The following is a 16574-nucleotide window of genomic DNA, read 5'->3' on the forward strand; positions in this document are numbered from 1 at the left end:
TGAGTCCGTTTCTGTTTTGTAAATACGTTCATTTGTATCATTTCTTTTTAGATTCCTCATATAAGCGATATCATACGATATTTCTCCTTCTCTGTTTGACTTACTTCACTCAGTATGACAATCTCTAGGTCATTGCTGCAAATGGCATTATTTCATTCTTTTTTGTGACTGAGTAATATTCCATTGCATATATGTACCACATCTTCTTTATGTCAGATTCTGCCTTTAGACACGCTTTCTCTCCAAACCAAATCCTTGTTTTGCTTTGTTTCAAAGATTTTGATTAAGAGGTTGTGCTTCCCTATGAAATTCTGGTAATTTATTCTCTATAACCAAAGTTCTCTGAATTTTTGGTGCTTAATTTTTGGGGTTAACAAAATTATATGTTTTAGTGTTTGCAGAATATCTAAGTTGAATACTTATAAAAATTTAATTGATCAATAGGAACTATATCCAGTTTATTTACCAAATTTACTACCCTTTCCAATCATAAATAGAAGTTGCCTTGGGAGTTCCCTGGTTGTCCAGTGGTTAGGACTTGGCACTGTCACTGCCATGGCCTGGGGTTCAATGCCTGGTCGGGGAACTAAGATCCTACAAACTGTGTGCGGCCAAAAAAAAAAAAAAAAAAAAAAACAGAAGAAGTTGCCTTGCAGAGTGAATATCCTTGTTTTATGAACTTTCGACCAGATACCCAGGGGAAAGTTAAGTCCTCTGGATCGTAAACCTAAATTCCTGCCACTTTCTGTATTTTCTATACCCTGAGCCAATTTATTATAATTGTGTAAATGCAAGGATGGACTAAATAAAAAGAATTGGAAGCTAATTTTAAATATGTGCAAAGAAAAATCTATTAACATTAGGTTGTTGAGGTTATTTATTATCTGGCACTTTGAATTTGTCTAAAATAGACAAATAGAAGCCAGGAAAATTATTTGCAAGCAAGCAGGGGAAAACGGAAATCTCTGGTTCTTCTGTAATGTCTAGAAACATCATGTCTTAGTGTAATGCATCTTGTAGGTCCTCTGGCTCAGTCTCTGTCCAGGCAGCCCCTTTTTTGATATTCAATCAGTGAGAAACAAGAGCGAATTTGGGGTAAGTGAAGAGGGTAGGAGAAGATGAAGGGTACGGCATTACATTTTGAAAGTTAGGGCCTATCTGTGAAAATCATTACCAGCATTAAGGTACTGGATTCAGATAACAGTGCATCCTCATAGAAGTCAAACAATACTTACATCACTAGCAATGTCTCTTGAAGCTCTGGCCAATTGTACAGAAATTGCATCAACTGGGAGATCATAGCCTTTCTTCAAAGCTTCTTCCCATCCAAGTTTATAGAGTTTCTGAAAATTAAAGAAATTATTTAGCATTATTCAGTGTATATTAAAACCCAAACAGATTATTGAACAAAAGTGTACCTAAAGAGTAGACATCAGATTTTAACATCATCCATCTTATCTCTAAAGATATGGATAAAAACAAAGCAAGCTGTTTAATAGAGCAATGACTTAGCATCACATGATCTGGCTTCTTTTTTTTTTTGCCTCTGAGACTCACTCCCCACCTCCTTGGTAGTGTAGTTGATCACGTCCTTTTCTGTTCAGACACAATATGGTCATATCAAGTATATTAGGTAGATTCCCTTTGCAGTTAAGTACAGTCTAGGTTCACTATTTTGATTACAGATGTTAAATTGATTTAAAAAAAAAAGGGTCAGGTAACATATTTTAATTATCTAAATGATAAAAGTAATAGATAATGAAATGCCTTTTGTAAAGTGCAATAAATAAGTCAATCTTTTTGAATCAAATTCATTGAACGGATGTACATATGTTAAAACTGGACAATAATAAAAATAGCTGAAGGTCATCCAGTGCTTATTATGTGCCAGGCGCTGTGATGAAAGCCCTTCACGGAATTTCTCATTTGGTCCTCACAGCAATTCAACGTCATAGGCACTTTTATGGTCCCAGTTTTAGGGATGAGGAAACTAAGGTTTAGACCCAATATTACACAATTCATAAATGGCAAAGCCAAAGCTCATACCAGGTCTGTTTGGTGCAATTTTTTCTTTCAACAGCCATTTTTTCTTTCAACAGCTATTTATCAATTTTCTATACTGTGCCACGCACAATGAGTACTGAAATAAACAAAACAGGCACAATGCCTACACCATGGGATATATAATCACACCTGAAGCCCTTGCTTTAAACCACCATAAACTGCAACATCCCTATGCTAACCAGTCTGAGTCCTTCATTTCCACTGCTTCAGCATTTACATCAATTATATACCATGACATCATTTAAAACGTTCAATTAGTTTCAAGCAAAATTTTTATGTAGCTTTACCTGACTGTAGTGTGTTTGATTTTGCTTGGCTTGTAAAATATCTGGTGTATCTGGCATCACATGAGTCTTGGTTTTATCTTTGTTCCAATCAACGGTGTATAGGTACTAGAAAGTTAAAAAGCATACATTTAAAATTTAATAAGTTTTTAGGACAAACAAGAAAGAAAAAAATATAACAATATTTGAATGCACTCAATTTGAATTAGATTAAATTAATTTAGTAACTAAAGTAGTATATGATTCAGAAAAGACACCAAAAATAAACTCAGACTTAAAAAAATAATTTAAAAGAACAAATAGGGGCTTCCCTGGTGGCGCAGTGGTTGAGAATCTGCCTGCTAATGCAGGGGACACGGGTTCGAGCCCTGGTCTGGGAAGATCCCACATGCCGCGGAGCAACTGGGCCCGTGAGCCACAACTACTGAGTCTGCGCATCTGGAGCCTGTGCCCCGCAACGGGAGGGGCCGCGATAGTGAAAGGCCCGCGCACCGCGATGAAGAGCGGTCCCCGCACCGCGATGAAGAGTGGCCCCCACTTGCCGCAACTAGAGAAAGCCCTCGCACGAACCGAAGACCCAACACAGCCAAAAATAAATAAATAAATAAATAAAGTAGCTATACAATTAAAAAAAAAAAAAAATTAAAAAAAAAAAAAAGAACAAATAATTTCTAACTTAATTAGAAGGGCAAGTAAAATAAAAATAAGAGGTAGGGAGCAGAAGAAAATGGTGTAGGGGAGTGCTCTGGTACTGTTTCTCACTGCATAGAAGTGGTGGGCCCAAACTAAATTTCCCAAACAAGAACCAGAGACTGCTAGCCCTGTCTGGCTGGGAGCTACAAGGAAGGATAGCTGTTCTGTCTACCTTGTTCATGGTATGCGTATTCTGCTTGGCAAGAACCATGTCCATGGAGTCATTCAGCTTCTTAAACTGGAAGTTGCTAGGGTGCTGGCGGTATTTCTGATCACTGGCATTTTCAGTTGCTTTCTTGGCCTTCTCCACTTCTAGGGAACCAGCTGGACTCCAGCCAAGCCCTTTGAACCATTCATTGTAGTCATGCTTATATACATTCTATAAAGAGAAGGAGCACATTCTACTTTACCTTATCAATTTAGATACAAAACTTGGCACAGGAGCCTGTAATCTCCCTTCTCATGCTAAGAATGCAACCATCACTCAGAAAGAAGAGAGACTTACATCACTCTGTATGTGATTCATATTCTTGGACAGCTGGATGTTCATGGAGTCTGGAGGGAGGAAGTAACTGTGAATCAGGTGCTTGTAGTTGGTGTTGGTGATGTTGGCTTGGGCATCCTTGGCGGCCGTGACACTGAGCATGTCGGCAGGGGTGTGGTAGCTGGTCTTGGTTTTCTCATAGTTTTTCTTGTACTCCCGATCAGATTGCATCTTGGCCACTTGCATGGAATGGACTAATTTGGGATCATCCTCAAGACTGCGGAAACCAACCATCTTCCCCCTCTCCTTTTCATAATTGTGTTTGTATTTATACTGTGAAGAAAAATTTGAATATTTATTCAGAGCAATTCCCTTGACCAGAAATCATTCTAGTGTCAATATTCTGTATTTCATAAAAAGGGATACTTTTATAGAATTCTACAGTTCACAAAACACCTTTTTCACATTTACTTGTGTAAGTTGATCATCACAACTATACCTTGTGAGGTAGACAGCAAAGTTATTGTTACTGCCCCCATTTTAGAGAACAGTAAGCTGAGGCCAGAGGGGTGAGTGACTTGCTAAAGTCATTAAAGCTTAGAACATGGATCTTGTGATGATACACCACCCAGATTTTCACACATACACTGTTGTTAAAGAACATTTAGTAGGTAATAAGTGTACAGCAAATGAGAGAAGAAAAAGCAGAATGTTCTAAGCAGTTTAATGTTGCCCTGAAAAATCATTCAGCCAGTCTTTCACTGATGAGAAGAGGCTTAGTTATGAGATACACAGTATAATTTTAGGGCAGCTTTATTTTTGTGGAGCTTTTTTTCTTTTAAGACTCTCTACTCTGGTATAATGGGGAAGAAATTTTACTATTTATCACCAAGTTCCCTCTTTCATGGGGAGATCCTGATGCATGGAAAACTTCTTATTCTGCTTATCTCTTGTGGGTTCGGGTGTACAAGTTAGGGGTTAGGAGCTGGGAGAGCCAAATGACTCCAGCACAATAGAGGGAGAAGTCTGGAGTTCTCAGGACAATGTAGGAGTGGGATAGGGATGGGTAGGTAGGAAAAATGAAGAGCAGAGGTGGAAGAGGAAAGAGAAAGTAGACCTGGGGGATGGCTAAGGAACAAGTGCTCTGAATGCGCTCCTCTCATTACCCCCAAATCATTAAATGTTCACTGTGAGTGGATTTCTTGTGGAAACAACCAAATGAAAGAATTGAGTTTCATAAAGGTGATGCGTTATGGCAACGGTGTGTTGGCACACCAGCTCTCTGGGGGAAAAAAGCCCTAATTTGTAGTGTTTGCCAATTTCTGTGGTCTCCCATTATGGTTGATGTCAAGCTACCAATAGTTTAACAACTATTAAACTATTATGAGAAAGTTTGCAAAACTCATGATTATTTAATAATCAGCTATCATGAGCACAAAAGATCAGGACCCCCAGCACACCACTTCCTGGGACATCCTGTTAGGAAGACAGAGCCTAAGAGGCAGGAGGCAAGAACAACACAAGTCTTAAGAAAACTTAGTGAAGGGTTTTGGATTTCTACCGGCCATAGCCTTGGTGATGGAGTACAAAGGTGGTCATAATGTGGCTGGCATTCTGTTTTTTCAGAATACCAGAGAAAACACAAGAGCAAGGCTAAGAAGCATTCACAGAACAGAATGGGACTATTGTTAGCAGGCATGCTTTCTTTCTCATATTTTATTCACTCAGTGTTTCTAGAACTCAGCCCTTATTATTTTGGTAGATTAGAAACCCACAGTCAGGTGACCGCTTTCCTTCAGACTTACATCGCTTGCAATATCTCTTGAGGCTTTGGCAGCTTTGATAGGAATGGCATCAGTTCTGAGATCATAGCCTTTCTTTTTAGACTCTTCCAAAGAAAGTTTGTAGAGTTTCTGGAAAGAGAGGCAAAGGAAATAGTTTTCTTCTAAATAGGAAAGTCTGGGTTTATTTTAAAAGAGTAAACTGGCACTGCAGCATCTTTTTTTTTTTTTTTTTTTAAATCTTTCAGCAGAATGCTTCATTGTTGGTTCAAGGGCTAAATGCTCTCACAAGTAACATAACTGTGTTTGAAAACAAAATCTATTACAAATTAAAACATCTTCAAAAAACCACCAGAAAAAGTAAGAGCTACTGGTCTCTATTAGGTTGTAAATATGCTTTTTAAAAATGTGAAAGCCCAGTAGATTCTTACTGATGCGTTTTGTCAAATAAGAGTCAAGAGAAGAATACAAAATAGCCATGTTCTTACATCAAAAGACTTCACTGTTTTGCAATTGACACTTTCATGTATATAATTGTGTGGATACTACAATCCAAAAAGAAGTCAACAATTCCAAATCCCTGTGTAATTCAAACAAACAAAAGAAAAAAAACTGGTAGGGGGACTTCCCTAGTGGTCCAGTGGTAAAGAATCCACCTTCCAATTCAGGGGACCCGGGTTCGATCCCTGGTCAGGGAACTAAGATCCCACATGCCGCGGGGCAACTAAGCCCGCATGCCACAACTACTGAGCCCATGCACCTCAACTAGAGAGCCTGCAAGCGGCAAAACTACAGAGCCCATGCGCTCTGGAACCCATGTGCCACAGCTACAGAGCCCACCCGCCCTGGAGCCTGCATGCCACAACTAGAGAAGAGAAAACTGCACGCCACAACCAGAGAGAAGCCCGTGTGCTGCAATGAAGATCCCGCACGCCTCAATGAAGATCCCGCGTGCCACAACTAAGACACGATGCGGCATTTATTATAAGTAAATAAATAATAAATAAATCTTTTTTTAAAAAAACTGGTAGGATTTGAGGGTTTCCTGGCAACTGGTTAGGATGAGGAAGGAAGTGAAATAAAACACTTATGCAGTTTCTAACAGTAAGTGTTGCACATTCCTTACGGGGCTTGACCTAAATTCTTCAAAATGTTATTCTTCCCTTTCCATTTAACTTTTCCCAAGACTGCCTCTTTAGAATCATTTCAAAAGCTTGGTAGAGGGACTCTTTAAGAAAGTCCTGGGATTCACTCTTTCTTTATCTCTTATCCTGGGCTCTAAACCATTCTCTTTACTTCTCTTAGTTTGATAAGAAGTACCCACTCCTAGAACAAAATCCAACTGCCCTTCGAATTCCTAACTGCTGTCCCATCAACAGGCCTACTCCTACTCTTAGCAAAGCAAGATTAGAAAGATTCTCATTTGTGGGTTCCCACTCATTGTCAAAACAGTCATTCTCAAAATCGAGACATTAATTAGTTAATTTGTTTTTATTGGTTCAAATAGGTAGGAAAGAAAGATGACAACTGGAGGAATTATACTCACATCACTCATATTAATTGTATTTGCCTTTGCCAGAATAATCTGGGGGATATCAGACATGATGTGGACTTTGGTCTTGTCAGCCTCCCATGCTTGTTTGTAGAGGTGCTGGAAAGAAAAAAAAAAAAGAAGGAAGGAAGAAAGGAAGGAAAAAAGAAAGAAAGAAAAGAGAAGGAAAAAACCAGTGGAAGTTAGTATTTAAAAGTTTTAAAGGAAGTCACTTAGTACATATATATTATTGTACACAAATATCAATATTTTATGTATTTGTATTAGCCGGCTCTTATTTTTTAAAAATTTAAAGGAAAAAGGTGCTCATTCAAACAAGACAGTGGAGAGGATGTAAGATGGAAAGTAAAATGTCCCGCCTTCCTATTTTATAGCCTGGATATAGCATCTCCACCCTAAAATTTTCTATGCATATTAAAGTCCACATATAGTCTTTTTTTAAATATAAATGAGGTTATATAAAACATGTTTTACATCTTGTTTTACTTAATATTATAGGTTAGACATCTTTTAGCCCTCTTAATAATTTACTTCATTCATTTAAAGAGCTGTGCAGTATTCCATGAAGAGGTGTAACCCAACTGATTTAACCAGTTCTCCATTGATAGACATTTAATTTGTTGTTTCCAGTTTTTGCTACTATAAGCAATGATGCCATGATCTTTGTGGTGGGCCTGGAGATGTACAACCCAGACACTCATTCAAGGGAGGACTGGTCGCAGCAACTATTGGCAGACAGCCTCCAAATTGTCACTTGCTTCAAGGTTTTGTTGCCTCACTCAAGAGCACACTCTTCCCTGGTGGCCATCCAGTTACTCATCAGAGTGGCGGTACCAAGACCTGGCCATTCCACCCAGTTCAGGACATTTCCGGCGGGCCGTATATACTCAAGAGCCCTCTGGGGCACTGGCATAGGCTTTGTAGGGCTGGCATCACAGTCGGACCCCTCTTGCCAGTCTTCCCCTCACTGGTACTGATCCCTGAAAAATGCCCTGTACTCCAAATTCCATCTCACCATCTCTTTTTGGGGACCCTAACCTGCAAAAAATATTACCGTGTGTATGTATGTGTGTATATCTTTGCACATACATGAGGATTTCTGAAGGGTACTGGGCAACTGAAGTTTTAATTTTAACAAATATTAACAAAAACTGTTGATTAGAAGTTTACATTAACTCCCTTTCCAATACTGTATATCACACAACTTTTTGAATCTTTGCAAATCTTATAGGTGAAAAATGCTATCTCTTTGTTTTAGCCAGGTTTGATTAAAAAACAAAACCAAAACTTCTGCTAGAGTCTTCTTCTAGATCAGGGGTCAGTAAACGTAAAGAGCCAGATAGTAAATAATGTTAGGCTTTGTGGGCCACAGAATCTCTGTTATTAACTACTCAGCTCTGCTGTTGCAGTGCAAAAGCGGCCACGGATGATATGCAAATGAATAGCTGTGGCTGCGTTACTATAAAATTTTATTTACAAAAACTAATTTTCTGACTTCTGATCAAGACCAGCGCAATCCAACAGAACGATGCAATGATGAAAATGTTGTGTCATCTGTTCTGTCATCTGTGTCATCAACACGATAGTCCCTAGCCACACGGGGCTATCAGTCATTTGAAATGTAGCTAATGTGAATGAAGAACAAATTATTAATATTATTTAATTTGAATTAATTGAGATTTGTCATCACATGTGGCTAGTGATTATAGTATTGGAAGCACAATTCTAATGGAAAGAGCAGTAGTTAGTCATTAGAGTACTGGTTCTAGTCCAGACCAGGTCATTGACCTGCTGTGTGTCTTTAAAGGAGGTGCCTTGCCTCTCTGGGCCACACTTTCCTCAACTCTGCAATGAAGGGATTCAACCTGATGACCACCAAGATATCTCTCAGTGTTAGCATTTGCTATTTCTGTGATTCTCATCTTGGCATGATTATTTTAAAACGGTAATCTTTAACATTGAAAAAATGAAAGGCTTAATTTAATATTTAAAAAGTAAATGTATGTTTGTGGTAGTTTAAATTCTAAGTCTTAAAAGGGGCACTGAGATTTTTGCCTTGTGTCAACAAGTCCCTTTCAAAGGGGTTGGTCTTCTTGACAAAATTCTTTCTCAGAAGACTCCAGAGGATTTACTCAGAGACTTAGCATAATACAGCTCTATCTTTCTACATCATTTTCTGCAATCATTTCCTGTTCAGGTCCAAATTATTTTTCCCCTTTTTGGTTAATCAATGGCATTTCTAATTATGACCCACAAAATATAACCAATGTTGTTGCAATTATTTTATTATTTGAAACTTAAAAACAGATGTCCAAGGGTGATGTACTTGTTGGTCCTGAAATCAAATTATGGCTAATTATGTCAAACTACAGTAAGGCTTTTCTAAAGGCTGGAGTCATTAATGATCCAGGGAACTACTGGTGGAGAGCTATCGCTCTCAGCATTGCCCAGAGAAGGTCCTGGCTCAGAATGCTGCTACAGCCATGTAATCTAGGAGTTTTCTTTTATTCCATCAAAAGAGCAAGGAAGCAGGGGTGGGCTGCAACACCCAGCTGTTATCAGCCCTACCAGTCTACTGATTCAGCATAATGAGCTTCTACTAACTTCGCCTTAGACAAATGGGACTCATTTTCAAGATCTGCATTGAAAGAAAAGAGTCCATACTTATTTTGTTATGTCTATTAGGTAGGATGGTTCATTGAGCATTTGGAGAGGGCACTTATTAGGACTGATTTCTATCTTTTTTGTTTGTTTGTTTAACTACAAGACCCTTTTTCAAGGTAGAGGAAACATTAATTATGATGCTGTAAAACTGTTATCAAAACCTGTAGATTAAATGTAAGATATGCCTGGCTTATTCCTGATGCTTATGAAACACTACATTATTGAAAGACTTACTTCGTTCATAATTTTTGCATTATTCTTGGCCAAAACCATGTTCACTGAGTCCATCAAGGTGGAATACTTCAAAGTGTCTGGGTGTTGGCGGTACTTCTTTTCACTGATAAGCTCCATGGCTTTCTTGTTTTTCTCAGCCTCCAGGGAGCCCAGAGGGAGCCATCCAATGCCCTTCACGTAGTCAGCATAGTCAGCTTTGTACTGATTCTGCAAAAGAGGAAAAGTTCGAGGATGAGAAGAAACCAAATCTTCCAAGAACCATGAGTGGGTATTTAATATTCCATAAGTTCCACTTCAGTTTTCAACCGATAGTATATTCAACTTTAATTACTTTTATCCCTAAACTTTATTTATTTATTTTTTTTTACATTTCCTTGCATGAGGAATTTAAAACAAGCAGCAATATCTTTGTGATTTATTTGCTTCTCTCAATGCCTTCATAAAGAAAAAGTGCTAAGAAATACCAAATAGATCAATCTACCATGTGACTGCTATCTCAAGAAAGGTGACCATGCTGGACTAACTTTCTTACAAAAATCCCCAAGTCCCCTTGGTTAATAGAAGACTTAGAGGACTCCATTTCTCTCTTTTGCTATAAGCCTTTCAGCAGCCACCATGGTTACAACTCCTTCGGGTATGCCAGAAACCTCATTGATACTTTGTGCAAATTTCATTTTTTCCCCTCAAATCAGACATTTCCCCCTATAACTGTACCATGGTTGCTTTCATTTGGGTACTTATGTACCTCCCCAGCTATAGCTCATCTCTTACATTTCTAAAGAGAAATATAGGCTCAGCATGGCCTGCATTTGGTTCATAATTTATATTCACTTTCCCTAGCCACCAAAGGGCCTCTATGGCTGAATTCTTGGCTTTATACTCTCTGTGCCTTCCTCACATTTATTCTAATAGCTGTTTCAGCCATCACCTCCTTACTATTTCATCAGTAAGTAAGATAGGCAATTATAAAGCTGGAAATGAAAGCTGGTTGGGAGTGAGGGGCAGTAGCTCTCAAGTTACCTGACTTTCTGTTTTACCTCTTACTCCTTAATCAGGAACTTTTTATACTTCTGACTCTCTCTGCTAGATATATTTCCTTCAACACATTCTTTCTGAAACCAAATTTCATGTGTTATTGCTGATCTAGCATCCAGTAATGCTCACAACAATAATAGATAGGGTTCATCCCTTTTGTGTTAAAAAAAAAATAAATTCAATCTAAGGTAAAAAATGAAACACCTCATTGGGAAATTACATATGAATTTCTTTCAGGATTTTCAAAATGTCATGACTTATGGTCTTTCATGATTTGCTTATTATCCAAAGTAAATGCTCTGCAAATGTTGTGGCTGTCACGTACATCACTTTGAATCTGCATCATGTTTTTGGCCAATTCAAAGCTCATGGCATCAGGAAGCATGTTGTAGGTATGGATCACGTTCCTGTAGTTGGTGTTGGTGGCCACTTCCTGAGACTTCTTGGCTGCCACCATGCTGAGCATGTCCACCGGGGTGTGGAAGGATGTCTTGGATTTCTCGTACGCCTTCTTGTACTCCCGGTCTGACTGCATCTTGGCCACTTGCATGAAGTGCACCAACTTGGGGTCGTCCTCTAGGCTCCGGAAGCCAATGTGTTTCCCTTTGGCTTGTTCATAGGCTTGCCTGTACTTGTACTGTGGATGGAAAAGAAACATGGTGATGAAGATAGTGAAAGAAAGAGAACAAAATATAATTAACTACGTGCCATTAGCTTTGTCATAGGTGTAGGGTTTTAGAGCTACTCTAAACTTACAAAGGGAGGAGTTGTTGGTGGGGTGGGAGGACTGGGAGCAAAATATTTTTACTTCAAATTTCTTGACAGACTTGAGTCCATGAGGGAAAAAAATCATCTCAGAGTTAATCAAAGTGATGTGTAAATAAGTTGTTTTAGGGTTATTTAGAAAGCAGCTTTTCCCACTCTGCTGTGTAACCAGCGGAAAAGGCTGCAGGCACCACTTTTCATGGTGCACCTCTACATTCAGGAAAGAGCTTGGTAATGGATCTTCTGGGTAAAGTGCATAGATCACATCCCTATGTTTGCTAGGAATTGCCCATAAACAATTTAAGCACTCTAAAAGTAACTTATTTTAACAAGACCCTGTCACTTTTTACATTGAATGATGAACAAATAATTAGAGCATCCTTGGACTGGGTGAAGGGAGGTGTCTTGTGTGTTACATGGGACAGTGGTCCCACCAACACTGTACAGAGCTGATTACAGCTCCTGCATACACATGAGCTTGGCTCATTTGCTCTTTTTCTCGTTTAGACTAAATAAGCATCAGTGGAAGCATTTACATCACTGGCAATGTCTCTGGAGGCTCTTGCAGCCTTTATTGGGATGGCATCAGGCCTCAGGTCATATCCTTTCTTCTTTTCTTCTTCCCAGCCAGCTTTGTACAGTTTCTAAATGATGAAGTAGAAAAACACCAGCATCTTGTTAGTCGCGTTAGAATGGGGACCCTAATTTTAAAGTGGTTGTCATGTGGAAGACAGATATTCCACAACTATTAGTTCCCTTCAAACTCTTCCCTCCCCCTGCCACCCCCCTACTCCCTGCATCTTTGTTGTTGTTGTTAATCTACTCACATCACTCATGGTGATTTGGTTGACTCTGGAGAGTAAAATGTCTGGAGTATCAGGCATGATGTGAATGGTGGTCTTGTCTTTGTTCCATTTTTCACTGTAGAGTCTCTACAACAAGGAAGGCAGGCACATGACTGTACAGCAGGACAAATCTACAATGTGCTATCAAGAGGAAGAGACTCACATCTCCATGGTAGAAGAGGTTAAATCTGATATTGGAAAATGAATGAAATAGCAAGAAGATGGGCTGATGAGACTGGACACATGATTTTAAAAATCATCAAACAAGGGAGCCCTCTTCCACTGAAACAACAAAGGCTATCTTGCTTATGGTCTTTCATGATTTGCTTATTATCCAAAGTAAATGCTACATAGAGTTTTGTGGTTCTAGCACACACTCAGCATGAGGTTGACAGACAGCCTGGGGTTGGTATAAGTGGGAGCTCTCTAGACACGATGACGGTTATAGCCTGCCCCCTCCTACCACCACTGCCATGACCACGACCATCAGAAAGATGAAAACGCTGATGAAGGTCAAAGTGGCACTGCCTGGTTCAATGGTCTGAGCACTGCAGTGGTTCTGAGGCTGAGGCCAGCAGGTGAGTTCTTACCTTGTTCATAATCTGTTTGTTACTTCTGTTTAGTGCTTGTTCCAATGTGTCCATGGCGTACGTGAACTTTAGCGTCTCAGGGTGCTGGCGGTACTTCTTCTCGCTAAGAATCTCTCCTGCTTTCTTTGCCTTCTCCACCTCCAGTGACTCTATGGGCACCCAGCCGATCCCTTTCATCCAGTTGGTGAAGTCAGATTTGTACAGGTTCTTCACAACGAAAAAGGAAATTCTCGTTTCAGAAAGAGTCAGGGCTTGGGTTTCTTTGACCAGATGATTTGCTCATTTTCAAAAAGAGGAAAAAAAAAAAAAAAGGATGGGGGGACTGGGAGAATAACCTGCTTTTTATTCCCTACTATCCTTCAGAGAAAAATTAATTATAAAAGTGATTGTATTCACGGTGGTTTTGAACAGAAAATCCTGACCCAATAATTCCTTTAAAAATTTAACTTTCTTGGGGGGAATGTTAACAAAATTTTGCACTGGAAGGGATATTATATAGCGCCCATTTGGACCTGTTAATCTTTCACAGAATACAACATATATTGGGTCTAACTTCCAAAGTTAAAGTATATATATACATAATAACTAAAGAAAACTATATATATAGTTCAAATGAATGAAATCCTAAAACTCCAAATTCTGGAGAGGATCCCTGATTACAGTGAGTCCAACCAGGTTTAGGATGGAGTAAATGGAATCGCCGATTTCTAGTTCTTCTTAGCCATCAGCTAGAAATGGATAACTAATTTTATGCTGACAATCTCATGACTGCTACATACATCACTTTGAATCTGCATCGCGTTCCTGGAATGCTCCACGTTCAAGGCATCAGGCAGCAGGGTGTAGTGGTGGAAGGGTTGTCTGTAGTTGGTGTTGGTGGCGACCTCCTGAGATTTCTTGGCTGCTGTCACACTGAACATATCCAAGGGGGTGTGATAGTTGGTCTTGCTGGCTTCATAGCCCTTTTTGTACTCACGATCTGACTGTATTTTGGCTACATTCATGTAGTGAACCAGTTTAGGATCATCCTGAAGACTGAGAAATCCAATTTGTTTGCCTTTGGCTTTCTCATAGCCCTCCTTATATTTGAACTATATGAAAAAGAAGGGCAGACGGAAGTTTGATAGGGTAGATTGTATGAAATACTAAAGTGTTAAATTGAATTTATATCACAAATTAAGCAATAGCCAAATTCAGTCTGAATCTAGTTAACACCTAAGTTTTTGAGTATTTTTAAGTAAACAACTAGCAAAATATTTCCAATGGATGGTCTTGAGATCTGCTCTGGGGATAATTAAGAATGGAATAAATTGTAGTTTATATCTAGATTATTCATAAGTGGATTCTTTGAATACGATCAAAGGTTCCTGAAAAGTTTATTAAGTATTTGGTGTACATAGTTTTTATTATCTGTTTCTATGATTAATTTGCATTACTTATAAAGTATTTGCATAATCCTGAGTAACTTGCAGCAAAGACATTATAAAAATTAGTATATTGGACTCCAAATGAATGAGTTTCTACTCTATCAAGGTATATCAATTCCTAAAGAAAATATAACTTAATTTATAAAAAGTAATTAATTAAGTAAATAAGTAAGCAGGTAACTGAAATGCTGTTGTTTAATATATAATTCTTCCTGGTTTTCCATATATCACCAGATTTTTTCTTTATGGAAATTATATTATAAAAAAATTGTATTCTTTTAAAATACTGGGAGACTTTTTTGATTTAGTAATATTTTAGTATACCAAGGCTTTTTTCTTAACAAAATCCAAATAAAAAGCAGTTTTCAAGTTCATAATAATAATACTAATGAGAATTCCATGTATTTGACAGTTAAAAAAAATCTTCTTTGTAACAACTTACTGACAGTTAAAAAAAATCTTCTTTGTAACAACAACGGGTACTTAAATATTTTTAAGATAAAAAAATCATTGGTACATAAGATATTAGGAATTATTTTTATACTACAATTTTTTATTTGCTTCCTAATATAGCTCATATAACCTCATACACCATGTAAATATTTTTTAAATATAAAGAGAGTTTACTACTTTCAAATTAGACTTACATCGCTAGCAATATTCCTTGAACTTTTTGCAGCAACAATTGGAATGGCATCTGGTCTCAAATCATAGCCCTTAGCAAGGGTTTTCTTCCAATCTGCTTTATAATTAGCCTTGAAAAAAGGAAAGATTATTTTATTATCTGACATAATTAAAAGATGAATGAAACAGGAAACCAAAATCTTTCTTATAAAACATGTCATAATATATCCCTTTCTATTAGTTCATCTTTTAGAAATCTATTATTCTTTAAAAAAAAAAATCAGTAAACTACATACACAGTATGATCTCAACTGCTGTAAAAAATGTATATGTGTGTATTAAAAAAAGCAATGGAAAGGTATTGCTTTGAATGTGGGATAACAGAAGATTTTAATTTTTTCATAATTTTCTATATTTTCCAATTTTTCTATAATAAGCATATGTAATGCTTTTATTTTCTTGTATTTTTTATAATGAAACATTTTAAACTTACAGAAAGACGTGGGTACTAAAATTAAAAGTTCAGATGTAGTACCACCTGGCTTTAATTAATATTAATGTTTAAATATTACTTATAAAAGCAGGAAAAAGTTTTAAATAAACCAAAAGCATAGAAATGAGTACTTAAAAAATGTTTATTTGGAGATAAAAGAGAGCCTAAAATGTTAGGAAGAATGACTAAATCATCTTTTAAGAAATGAACAATTTTATCCAGGTTGGATTATGTCTTTAAATTAGAATTTACCAATCTGCTTTAAAAGCAAAAGGAAATAATTCATAATAGTAAATTTAAACATCGCCACCAATTAGAGAGAGATGCTAGTCACATACAAAGAAGAGTTTCTAAAGAAAATAATGGTAAACTTTTTTAGAAGTTTAGAAGTTTAACAAATAACTGAAACAAAAGTTATAGAAATAGCAATACTTATCCTTACTACAGACTATGCATTCCTGTATTTTCCAATCCTCTCTGCCCCATTTTGTTTTACTTTTTAAAAAATGGAACACAACCTACTAGCTTGATCTTATAACCCACTAATGAGTCATAGCCCACAGTTGGGAAAAGTCTGCATTAAGTGAAATGTATGGTAGCCTCTAGTCTCATATTCTATGATAAGGATCCAATCTGGAGACTGTTGGTTCGCAAATTGGTCCCCATACATGGAGGGCAAGGAGAGACTGAAAAAACAGGCTGACTACTCCAGCTTGGTAGGTGGCAGGTTTACTAAACAAGGGAACTTACATTCGAGGGTTGTCTTGGGCAGTCACAAGCCAAGTAGATCTTCACACCTGCCCGCCAGAACCTTACAAGTTTATTTAGGCCTCAAGTGGATTCAGTGCAAGTGGTCTCAACAACACATTGGTCTCTCAAGGCTGTGTCCTTGAAAATGGCTCCCACTGTGGGAACAGTGGGCAGAACTTACATTCCAAGGACGGGAGGGGGTGAGGAGCCTCCAATTGCCCAGGTCCAGCTCAAGGGTCACCTGGCAATCACGTCCTCTCAATGACCTCCTCCATCAAAGACTCAAAGG

At 37.9% G+C, this 16574-nt stretch overlaps 1 protein-coding gene across 23 annotated transcripts in view; it reads right to left on the minus strand.

The window, feature by feature from the left end:
- The window catches only part of NEB (nebulin), a 215554-nt gene that overhangs the window by 144790 nt on the left and 54190 nt on the right, over nt 1-16574 (minus strand). For all 23 annotated transcript variants that reach the window (XM_057551795.1, XM_057551792.1, XM_057551794.1 and 20 more), the window contains exons 32-44: nt 15066-15173; nt 13771-14082; nt 12992-13198; nt 12384-12488; nt 12093-12200; nt 11117-11428; nt 9757-9963; nt 6853-6957; nt 5331-5438; nt 3547-3858; nt 3214-3420; nt 2352-2456; nt 1236-1343 (exon numbers count right to left, since the gene is read on the minus strand). In XM_057551795.1, the coding sequence (XP_057407778.1) occupies nt 1236-1343; nt 2352-2456; nt 3214-3420; nt 3547-3858; nt 5331-5438; nt 6853-6957; nt 9757-9963; nt 11117-11428; nt 12093-12200; nt 12384-12488; nt 12992-13198; nt 13771-14082; nt 15066-15173 (2304 nt within the window). The remainder of the gene's footprint in view (nt 1-1235; nt 1344-2351; nt 2457-3213; nt 3421-3546; nt 3859-5330; nt 5439-6852; nt 6958-9756; nt 9964-11116; nt 11429-12092; nt 12201-12383; nt 12489-12991; nt 13199-13770; nt 14083-15065; nt 15174-16574) is intronic.

This window comes from Balaenoptera acutorostrata, chromosome 8, assembly GCF_949987535.1.
Source record: "Balaenoptera acutorostrata chromosome 8, mBalAcu1.1, whole genome shotgun sequence".
NCBI lineage: Eukaryota > Metazoa > Chordata > Mammalia > Artiodactyla > Balaenopteridae > Balaenoptera > Balaenoptera acutorostrata.